This window comes from Rutilus rutilus, assembly GCF_951802725.1.
Source record: "Rutilus rutilus genome assembly, chromosome: 2".
In the NCBI taxonomy this organism is placed as follows: Eukaryota; Metazoa; Chordata; class Actinopteri; order Cypriniformes; family Leuciscidae; genus Rutilus; species Rutilus rutilus.
The window spans coordinates 52,129,808-52,142,046 of NC_140210.1; the positions used below are offsets into that span (position 1 = coordinate 52,129,808).

The 12,239-nt window shown below is 41.7% G+C and overlaps 1 protein-coding gene across 1 annotated transcript in view; it reads right to left on the reverse strand.

Annotated features, from left to right (window-relative positions):
• Window positions 1-1,116: 1,116 nt before the first annotated feature.
• Window positions 1,117-12,239, reverse strand: part of LOC311283922 (hemicentin-1-like) — an 80,467-nt gene continuing 69,344 nt past the window's right edge. Inside the window, exons 17-22 of the mRNA XM_084398696.1 lie at window positions 4,065-4,319; window positions 3,855-3,939; window positions 2,927-2,966; window positions 2,006-2,083; window positions 1,869-1,935; window positions 1,117-1,722 (exon numbers count right to left, since the gene is read on the reverse strand). Of these exons, the coding sequence (XP_084254822.1) occupies window positions 1,903-1,935; window positions 2,006-2,083; window positions 2,927-2,966; window positions 3,855-3,939; window positions 4,065-4,319 (491 nt within the window). The 3' untranslated portion in view covers window positions 1,117-1,722; window positions 1,869-1,902. The remainder of the gene's footprint in view (window positions 1,723-1,868; window positions 1,936-2,005; window positions 2,084-2,926; window positions 2,967-3,854; window positions 3,940-4,064; window positions 4,320-12,239) is intronic.

The window sequence follows — 12,239 nt, forward strand, 5'->3', positions numbered from 1 at the left end:
TAATTAATAACTGAAAGTATGGGATACTCAGAATAATCAATGATCTAAATTAATACATAATCAATATTTGTGACTATTTTCTAATCAGAAACACGATCTAAATTTGATTATCATATGAAATTGGAGTCAGATTAAGCGTAGAGCTAAAGTAATATTGAAACTAAATTCCAATAAATGAAGTGAACTTCACTGGAGCGCTGGAAAGACATACAAGCATTATCCCTTCGCCCACCGTTGGATTCCGTCGTTGAGCCAATGGGTGGTCCTTACACACCCGACCCCCTGTGAGGTAATGGCACCCTGGGGAGACGAAATAACTTGTTCTCTACAAGCTGGCGCCTCGAAACACAGTCCTGTGACCCAGGAGAGTCTCTTCGTACGTAACTCAGGGTCCTGGTGTCAGCTGTATAACCGATGGAGATATGCTTTATCAGTCCATGTGTGGATATTTTCTAAATGTATCTATTTCTTAGCCAATCAGAATCATTCAACCTGAAATAATGACGTAGCTTCATGATTGTGTGAGAGTATTATTGGTGTGAAACTGGGAATGTACGACAGAACGGCCTATGAACTCCTGTCTGAGTATTGAAGCTGATTCTGCTGATGAAACTGCAAACTTTCATCAATTGACTGCACTTCTGACTCCTGGTCTTCATTCATCATATCTGCTCCTGGTCTTTAACTGTAAATTCCTCTCCTTCAGCAAGACAACAATAGGACTAAAACTAAATAAAAATGATGATCTTTTTCTTTGTTGAAGAATGAAGATGAATGATAGTGATTTACAGGTGAGGCTCATCGAGGTTGATGTCAGACGCAGGAGATGTGACCTCTGGTGGCAGTTTGAGGGATTGTTAGGGATGGGCGATTACAAACTTTTTTATTTTGATCCGATACCAATACTTTTTCTTACAGGTTTAACAATGCCAGTGTCAAAACCAGTTATTTCTTAAATTAGTATGTGATTTTTCAAAGTTATTTTTAGAAGAAAAAATTAAATTACACTTAAAGGCATATCACACCAACAAACTCCAGCTAAATGTCAGGGGTGTTTTGGAGCAAACATGAAAAAAGTATTGAAAACAAATAAAAGTGATGCAGAAACCCATGTTTTGTCATTAACAATTTTAATATTGATATTTTTTAATGGAATCAATACCAAATAAGTAGCTTATGAGAATCAATATATATCAATACTGCAGTATCTATGAGCCCTTCAGGTTTGTACAAGCAAATATGAGATGATCACAAATTACACAACTAAAAAATTTAAAAACACATTTAAAGGGAGAGTTACAGGAACACAAAAGACTGAATAACAGAAGCTGATTATATTGAGCACTTTGAGAGCAACAACAACAAAAAAAAAGATACATTTTCCATTGTGAATGAATTCCATTATCAGATTAAAATGATCAAATATGATTTAAAAGCAGGAAAATGTTGTAAATTGAGAAAGCATAGATTGTTTGCCACACCTGAACATCACTTCAGGTGTTCTAACTTAATTTTAACATAAATTTAGACAATAACAATTCACCAGCTTTTAACTTTCATTTAATGTTTCACACTGTTACATCATGTTTCTTAAACTATACAGAAATTAAACTTTTGTAACTCTTCACTGATGATCTCTGTCAATCATCAGTGGCTCCGCCCACAGAGCTCAGGATTGGTTCATTTGTGCTCCGCCTCTCACTGCAGAATCTTCCTGTTGATCTGAACAAATAATAAGATGAAGAAAGACTGACTGAAGTTCATCAACAACATTATAAAACCTTTCACAAGATACATAAAACAATCACACTATACTGAAGAGAGTTTTATTGATTATATTGAGAAGAGCTGCAGGTTCTGACACTTACTGATGGATTCTCATGTTTAGAAAAGCTCTGAGGATCAAGAGTCTACAGGAGGTCTGCGATCAACGGTCTGTGTGAAAGAGAGCGAGAGATCGGTCGTGTGATCATCTGTGAGTATCTGACTTTGAATTCTCACTTACTGTGATTGTGTCGTACAGGTCTGAGGACATGGACTTGAGCTCAAGAGCTGTATATGTCTCTTCATTGGGATCAGAGATCTACAGGAGAGATAGAAGGACACACACATTGTGAGTTCATGTTTTAACCCTCTGATGGTCTTCGTTTGGAGTGACACTCGTGGTCTCCAGACAATAACATATTTTTGTTACAGAATAATCTTTTTTTTTTTTTTTTTACAAATGTCATTTTACTCTGTTTATTAATGTTTTTACTCCACATTTGTGGAGGATTTATGATATATTTTAAATTTATATAAATAAATGTAATTTTACAAAAGCAGCTTTTTATGTAAAATTCACTTTATAAAAGACGTAAATTTCTAAATTTCATTTATGGAGATTTTTTGTATAAAAACCTATTTTTTTTTTTATTTATTTTTTTTTACATTTATTTATATAAATTTAAAATATATCATAAATCCTCCAAAAACTGCACAGATGTGGAGTAAAAACATTAATAAACAGAGTAAAATTACATTTGTAAAAAAAAAAAAAAAAATTCTGTTACAAAATGACATGTTATTGCCCGGGGTCTCTGGAGACCCCAAAGACCACGAGTGTGACTAGTTTTTTCATTTAACATAAAAACAGATATCATTACAATTTTATTTATTTATTTATTTTTTTTTTTTTTTTGATCTAGAAAGCGTTTGAGAGCCGTAAAAAGTTTCATGCCATTTGGACAAAAAACAACATTTTTTTTTAAATGTAATGTTTAGAGGATCTTGATGGAAATCAGTTTGACTGGATCTAGAACTGAAGAATCGGGTGTTTGGACACGAGACTCGTGTGTCTTATACTCTTAATATCTGTGTACGGCTCATAGCGGCTGTAGGAAACATCTCTGCAGGAAAACACTGTGAATAATTGAGATCATCTCACCTCCTTCATAGCAGATCTTCTGTTCATCCTTTTAGTAAGACTGTCAGAAGAAAGATGAATAAACAACACATTTAAAGGAGAACTCCGGTCAATTTTAACATTGAGCTCATTTTTTTGTACATTTGGAGTGCTGTCAATACAGAGTACAACGACCAAAATTGGTGTTGCCTACACCGTGTTATCCTCTTTTTAAAATTTGCACCCTGTTGACTTCAATGGGGCAAGTTTTAAACCTGCTTTTAGGCTCTTGACATCCTTGATGTGTCATTACAAGTGCACAGGTCATGTGAGTGATTCCTTCTGAGTGAACGCGGGTGAATCTGACTGCAGTAGATGTGAAAGATATGAATAAAAATGATAATAATTCAGCCAGCGCTCATACCTGTATTTACATCCTGTTTTCGGTCGAAGTCCACAGTAATCGATTGTCGAGTTCACGCGCATAGGTTTAGTACTTATGATCACGCGCGTGAACTCGACAATCGATTACTATGGACTTCGACCGAAAACAGGATGTAAATACAGGTATGAGCGCTGGCTGAATAAACATAATTTGTATTAATATCTTTCACATCTACTGCAGTCAGATTCACACGCGTTCACTCCGAAGGAATCACTCACATTGGCTGGGCACTTGTAATGACACATCAATTTTAAAAAGAGGATAACACGGTGAAGGCAACACCGATTTTTGTCGTTGTTCTCTGTATTGACAGCACTCCAAATGTACAAAAAAATGAGCTCAATGTTAAAATTGACCGGAGTTCTCCTTTAACGCCGCAAATAACTGCAATTTCAGGTTTCAAACAGAGATGGCGACAAAGAGGCAAAGCTTACGCACTACCGCTTTAAATGTAACACTTAACCTAAATGTAATACAGTAATTCTTCATATATACAGAAGTAGATTTTTCAAATGAACTTCTTACCAAATGTACATCAGAAAAGCCCCTGATGCTCCACCGAGTAAAACACCAACAGCAACACCGACAGTTACAGATGAGAAACATCTGACTGATGAAATACAGACAAACACACACCAATGTTTAACAGGACTAGATCAGACAAAATATACTGACAGATAAGAAAGTAAGCAGGAGTATGTGGTTAAAATACAGAATATGATTCATAAAACTCACACATGACACACAAAGTCACAGCATCAGAGTATTTCCCTCCATGTTTATTGATGGACCTGCACTTGTATTCTCCACTGTCATCAGAGCTGATCTTTGAGATGTTGTAGATTCTTCCAGATCCTACAATCGTTCCTCCTTTAAACCAGCTGATTTCTGCAGGAGGGTTTGAGTCACTGATGCAGTTCAGAGTCACTGAATCTCCCTCCACTATTACACCAGATGGACTGATGGACACTGAGACGTTCCTGGGAGGATCTAATAAAGAGAAATATTCTTATCATTAAAGGTGCCATGTGTAAAAATGTAGGTAAAAATATCCAAAAAATGAGCTACACGCATCAAAAGAATGAGAAGAAATAAGGGCGATTATGTCATTAAAAAAAAAGTCAAGTTATAGTGCTGCAGAGATATCAACCTGAATTAGCATGCTAAATTACTAGCCACGGCCTGACAGGTGTCGTAATACCAGTTTCGGCCATGGGAGGCGGTATGCGGGCAACATAACCACCAGCCAAACATGCAACACACGAATAACTCGCACGGCTTGTGGGCGTACTTGAACCTGATGCTTTTTTTTTTTTTTTTTTTCACATACACACATACATATATTCATATGCACTTGAGATAAAACAAAGAACAAAGAAATGATCATGCATGTGAACTGGTCCCCAAAGAAGCTATCTAAAGCTTATACTAGGGGGCCATGACAAACAAGGAAGAAAGAAAGATGAAAGATGTGTGGCCTACATATAATACATTTCATACATCTCATTCACCCCTCCTTGAACTGCCACCTTACCGTGGTGGAGGGGTTTGAGTACCCGAATGACCCTAGGAGCTATGTTGTCTGGGGCTATATGCCCCTGGTAGGGTCTCCCAAGGCAAACAGGTCCTAGGCGACGGGTCAGACTAAGAGCGGTTCAAAACCCCCTTATGATGAAGAAAAAACAGAGGACCGTGACGTCGCCCGGTATGGCGCAGCCGGGGCCCCACCCTGGAGCCAGGCCCGGGGTTGGGGCTCGTATGCGAGCGCCTGGTGGTCGGGCCTCCCCCCATGGGGTCCGGCCGGGCTCAGCCCGAAGGAGTGACGTGGGGCCACCCTCCCGTGGACCCACCACCTGCAGGAGGGACCGTAAGGGGCCGGTGCAAAGTGGATCGGGCGGCAGTCGAAGGCGGGGGCCTAGACAACCCGATCCCTGGATGCGGAATCTAGCTCTAGGGACATGGAACGTCACCTCTCTGGCGGGGAAGGAGCCTGAGATTGTGCGTGAGGTTGAGAGATTCCAACTAGAGATAGTTGGGATCACCTCTACGCACGGCTTGGGCTCTGGAACCACACTCCTCGAGAGAGGATGGACTCTTCACCACTCTGGAGTTGCCCATGGTGTGAGGCGGCGGGCTGGGGTGGGTTTGCTTATAGCCCCCCAGCTCAGCCGCCATGTGTTGGAGTTCACCCCGGTGAACGAGAGGGTCGCTTCCCTGCGCCTTCGGGTCGGGGATAGGTCTCTCACTGTCGTTTGTGCCTACGGGCCGAACGGCAGTGCAGAGTACCCGGCCTTCTTGGAGTCTCTGGGAGGGGTGCTGGAAAGTGCTCCGACTGGGGACTGGGAACCCGAGTGGTGTTCTGTTATTGGACTTCTGTGCTAGTTACAGTTTGTCCATAACCAACACCATGTTCAAGCATAAGGGTGTCCATCAGTGCACATGGCACCAGGACACCCTAGGCCGGAGGTCGATGATCGACTTTGTGGTCGTCTCATCTGACCTCCGGCCGTATGTCTTGGACACTCGGGTGAAGAGAGGGGCGGAGCTGTCAACTGATCACCACCTGGTGGTGAGTTGGATCCGATGGCGGGGGAGGAAGCTGGACAGACTCGGCAGACCCAAACGTACTGTGAGGGTCTGTTGGGAACGTTTGGCCGAATCTCCTGTCAGAGAGATCTTCAACTCCCACCTCCGGCAGAGCTTCGACCAGATCCCGAGGGAGTCTGGAGATATTGAGTCCGAGTGGACCATGTTCTCCACCTCCATTGTCAACGCGGCCACTCGGAGCTGTGGCCGTAAGGTCTCCGGTGCCTGTCGAGGCGGCAATCCCCGAACCCGGTGGTGGACACCGGAAGTAAGGGATGCCGTCAAGCTGAAGAAGGAGTCCTATCGGGCCTGGCTGGCTTGTGGGACTCCTGAGGCAGCTGATGGGTACCGACGGGCCAAGCGGACTGCAGCCCGGGTGGTTGTGGAGGCAAAAACTCGGGCCTGGGAGGAGTTCGGTGAGGCCATGGAGAAGGACTATCGGCTGGCCTCGAAGAGATTCTGGCAAACCGTCCGGCGCCTCAGGAAAGGGAAGCAGTGCCCTACCAACGCTGTTTAAAGTGGAGGAGGGCGGCTGTTGACCTCGACTGGGGATATCACCGGACGGTGGAAGGAATACTTTGAGGATCTCCTCAATCCCGCCGTCACGTCTTCCATTGAGGAAGCAGAGGCTGAGGGCTTGGAGGCGGACCCGTCCATCACCCAAGCTGAAGTCACCGAGGTAGTCAAGAAACTCCTCGGTGGCAAGGCACCGGGGGTGGATGAGATCCGCCCTGAGTACCTCAAGTCTCTGGATGTTGTGGGGCTGTCTTGGCTGACACGCCTCTGCAGCATCGCGTGGCGGTCGGGGACAGTGCCCTTGGATTGGCAGACCGGGGTGGTGGTCCCTCTTTTCAAGAAGGGGGACCGGAGGGTGTGCTCCAACTATAGGGGGATCACACTTCTCAGCCTCCCTGGGAAAGTCTATGCCAGGGTACTGGAGAGGAGAATCCGGCCGATAGTAGAACCTCGGATTCAGGAGGAACAGTGTGGTTTTCGTCCCGGTCGTGGAACACTGGACCAGCTCTATACCCTCTACAGGGTGCTGGAGGGCTCATGGGAGTTTGCCCAACCAATCCACATGTGTTTTGTGGATTTGGAGAAGGCATTCGACTGTGTCCCTCGTGGCATCTTGTGGAGGGTGCTCTGGGAGTATGGGGTCCGGGGCCCTTTGCTAAGGGCTATCCGGTCCCTGTACGACCGGAGTAGGAGCTTGGTTCGTATTGCCAGCAGTAAGTCAGACTTGTTCCCGGTGCGTGTTGGACTCCGGCAGGGCTGCCCTTTGTCGCCGGTTCTGTTCATAATTTTTATGGACAGAATTTCTAGGCGCAGCCAGGGGCCGGAGGGGGTCAGGTTTGGGGACCACACGATTTCATCTCTGCTCTTTGCGGATGATGTGGTCGTGTTGGCCTCATCAAACCAGGACCTCCAGCATGCACTGGGACGGTTTGCAGCCGAGTGTGAAGCGGCTGGGATGAGAATCAGCACCTCCAAATCCGAGGCCATGGTCCTCAGTCGGAAAAGGGTGGCTTGCCCGCTTCAGGTTGGTGGAGAGTTCCTGCCTCAAGTGGAGGAGTTCAAGTATCTCGGGGTCTTGTTCACGAGTGAGGGAAGGATGGAACGGGAGATTGACAGACGGATCGGTGCAGCTTCTGCAGTAATGCGGTCGCTGTACCGGTCTGTCGTGGTGAAGAAGGAGCTGAGCCGCAAGGCGAAGCTCTCGATTTACCGGTCAATCTACGTTCCTACTCTCACCTATGGTCATGAGCTTTGGGTCATGACCGAAAGGACAAGATCCCGGATACAAGCGGCCGAAATGAGCTTTCTCCGCAGGGTGGCTGGGCGCTCCCTTAGAGATAGGGTGAGAAGCTCGGTCACTCGGGAGGAGCTCAGAGTAGAGCCGCTGCTCCTCCACATTGAGAGGGGTCAGTTGAGGTGGCTCGGGCATCTTTTCCGGATGCCTTCTGGACGCCTTCCTGGGAAGGTGTTCCGGGCATGTCCCACCGGGAGGAGACCCCGGGGAAGACCTAGGACACGCTGGAGAGACTATGTCTCCCGGCTGGCCTGGGAACGCCTCGGTGTCCCCCCGGAAGAGCTGGAGGAAGTGTCGAGGGAGAGGGAAGTCTGGGCATCCCTGCTTAGACTGCTGCCCCCGCGACCCGGCCCCGGATAAGCGGTAGAAGATGGATGGATGGATGGACATCTCATTCATACAACAAATAGTAGGAGATCCCATTTAACAGATACAAATTTTGTTTAACAGTTTACATTGAGGTTGAAAGATACGGAAGAGGATTAGGGCCAAGCAATAATAAAAAAATAAAACCATCTCGAGATTAAAGTCATTATAATTCGAGATTAAACTCGTTAAATTTCGAGAAAAAAAGTCGAAATACAATCTTGAGAATAAAGTCATTAAATATCGAGATTAAAGTCATTATAATTCGAGATTAAACTCGTTAAATTTCGAGAAAAAAAGTCAAAATACAATATTGAGAATAAACTCATTAAATATCGAGAATAAAGTCGTTGTGTTTCGAGAAAAAACTCGTTAAATTTCGAGAAAAAAACTCGAAATACAATCTTGAGAATAAACTCATTAAATTTCGAGAATAAAGTCGTTGTGTTTCGAGAAAAAAACTCGTTAAATTTCGAGAAAAAAACTCGAAATACAATCTTGAGAATAAACTCATTAAATTTCGAGAATAAAGTCGTTGTGTTTCGAGAAAAAAAGTCTAAATTAAATGTAGAGAATAACGCATTCGATCAGTGTTCATTGCATAGCCTACCTCATCGAGGTTTCGTGGTTTCCCAGGATACCATAAGACGCATTATTAATCGTTGTTGGTTGTGTACGCCTCCATCCACAGAATGTAACGACTGTAACCATCTATACAGCCATTAATGGCAATGCCGTACGGTTTTAATTTATCATAGCTGTCCATATGCCAGAGTGCATTTGGGCCAGCGCAAGTGTAGCCTACTCTCCTTCGTCGAAATTCCACACATTGAGGATCAACAATTTTAATAATGCGTCTTATGGTATCCTTGGAAACCACGAAACCTCGTTGAATTTCATGTTGGACAAAAGCGAGTACATCGCGCAAATTGGACTGATTTTTTCTTCTAAAAAGACCTAGCCGACCTAAGAATGTTCTATTCTTTGTTACTGAAAGAAAGTCTAAAATATAGCTTGACTAAGTGATCCAACTCTGCCATGTCCTCTATCAGTAGGCTATAATGAATACTGATCCAATGCGTTATTCTCTACATTTCATTTTGACTTTTTTTCTCGAAACACAACGACTTTATTCTCGAAATTTAATGAGTTTATTCTCAAGATTGTATTTCGAGTTTTTTCTCGAAATTTAACGAGTTTTTTTCTCGAAACACAACGACTTTATTCTCGATATTTAATGAGTTTATTCTCAATATTGTATTTCGACTTTTTTCTCGAAATTTAACGAGTTTTTTCTCGAAACACAACGACTTTATTCTCAATATTTAATGAGTTTATTCTCAAGATTGTATTTCGACTTTTTTTCTCGAAAGTTAACGAGTTTAATCTCGCATTATAATGACTTTAATCTCGAGATGGTTTTATTTTTTTTATTATTGCCTGGCCCTAATCCTCTTCCGTAGAAAGATTAATACTGACATACATGCAGAGTGAGAAATAATATGTACATCAGGAAGATGTATACAAGCTTAGTAATTGTTTCTTGAGGGTTTGTTTAAAAGAAAAAATAGAGCTTTAGTTTTTCAAATTTTCATCCAGCTCGTTCCAGATCCGCGGTCCCCGGCACACTACACTCATACCAGTGCTTTTTAATCTCTGTTTTTTACCAGTAATGATGTGCATGTTTCTAGTGAGGTAAGTGTGCCGGGGATAGCGGATGGGAATTGGGAACAAGCTCACATAGACTGTTATTCAAGCCAAAGACCACCTGATACATAGTACATGCATTGTGAAATATATTATATTCAGTAAGTCTTAAAATACCGTACCTAGAGAAAATAAAATGAGTTGGAGCATTGAAATCAGACCATGATATGGCGCGAATGATTTTTTTTTTTGTAGAATTTCTAATTTTTTTAGGTGAGTGGGATAAGTATTGCACCATATAATATTGCAGTAATTTAAATGGGGTTCAAAGAGGGTTTTGTAAAGAGTAAGTAGTGTTGCGTGGGGAAGCAGGTGTCTAAGCTTAAGAACAGACCAACATATTTTGATAGCTTTACAAGGTATTCAATATGGTGTTTAAAGTTTAGGTGATCATCTATAAAGACACCCAAGAATTTAGTCGTCTTCACTCTCTTTAGTTCCTCTCCCTTTATTTTGATCTGGAAATTTGGATCCTCGAAATTAGGTTGTTTTTTATTTGGACAGAATATTATGTAGTTGGTTTTACTGGTGTTTATAGATAGTTTATTTACTTTGAACCAGTTATCCACATTCTGAAGCTCTTTGTTGAGTAGTTGTTGAAGTTCAAATTCATTTTTGTGTGATAGGAACAAGTTAGTGTCATCTGCAAAGATTACTTTATGGAGGGTCTTTGAGGAATTTTCCAGATCATTAATGTAAATAATAAAGAGGAGAGGACCTAATATGGATCCCTGTGGAACACCATATTTAATGTGTTTGTTTTCTGATGTCTGTTCGTGAATAGTTACATATTGTTGCCTCAGGTGTAAGTAGCTCTTGAACCAATTCAGTGGTTGGCCTCTAATTCCATAATGGTGCAATTTGTACAGTAGTATGGTGAAGTCGATGGTATCAAAGGCCTTTGAAAGGTCTAAGAATACACCGATACCATATTCCCCCTTTTCAATGGCATCATTGATCTTTTCAGTAAGATCAAGGATCGCCATACAGGTGGTGTGTTTTTTCCTGAAGCCATACTGGGATGGGTTGAGTATGTTCAGTGTATTAAGATAATTAATAAGTCCACTCTTTCCAATATTTTGGAAAGAGTTGGTAAGATGGATATGGGACGATAATTTATGTCATGTCATTTTTATCACCAGATTTGAAAATCGGAATTATTTTTGCAATTTCTGTCATTTTGGGAACAGTTCCTGTGAGCAGTGAGAGATTAATACAGTGTGTAAGTGGTTCAATTATTTCTTTGGCAATACTTTTTATTATTTTACTGCTAATTTCATCTTCTCCAGCAGAATTTGAGCTCTTCATAGCCATTATGATATTATTCAGTTCAGTGGCGTCTGTAGGCTTTAGGAAGGAGGAGTTTGGATAGTTGCCTGACATATATTGTTTGTAAGAGACACTTTGTGGTTGAGTGATGTTTTTTTGAGAGATTAGCCCCTATTGATACAAAGTAATTATTAAATTCATTTGCAAGATCAGTATTATTTATTGTGTCTGTGAGCACGGTGTCTTTATGGCCCCTATTCAAAACTTTATTCAGCACTTTCCATGATTTCTTGGAGTCTCCCTGTGAGGTTTTTATAAGTTCAGAATAGTGACTATATTTGCTTTTCCTGATTATGTGTACCAGTTTATTCTTGTAAACATTGTATTTAGTTTTATTCTCTATATTTGGTTTTTTAACATATATTTGGTAAAGTTTATTTTTTTGTTTGATGGAGTTAAAGATTGCCCTTGTTAGCCAGGGTTTGTGTTCTGCCCTACTGCGTTTGACAGTTTTTATAGGAATGGAGCAGCGAATGGAATTCATTTACCAGGGAATCATATGCAGTGTCAGGATCGCAGCAGCAATAAACAGTGTTCCATGCTTTAGCTTGCAGACTTGCCTTAAGTTGATGCATTGTTCTGTCGTTTACTACTTTAATTTTTACCGGGTGACATAAAGGTAAACATTTGTGTAATCAAGATTAAAGTACAGTATTGTTGGGTAATGATCAGATATATCAGAAAGTAAAGCTCCTGATTCAAGCTTAACATTTCGTATATTTGTGACAATATTGTCTATAACAGTTGTAGAAGTATTTGTGACTCTAGTAAATATATTTATAGTTGGAAAGAAAGAGGAGGAGTGTAGTGTGTTAATGAAGTCGTTTTTGACTGCATCGTCCTTGGAGACATCAATATTGAAGTCTCCAAGGAGGACGCAGTCTTTGTTTAATTTATTTATGTGTAATACAATTTCTTCAAGTTTGTTATTAAAAATGTTTAAATCAGAATCTGGGGGGCGGTAAATTACGCCCACAATAATGCTTTTACCTTTGTCATTTTTTATCTCAATAAAAAGAGAGTCTGTGTGATTGTCATTAACAGCAAGATCGCAAACATCGGCATGAATGTTCGAACGTACATAGAGGCATACCCCACCACCAGATCTGCCA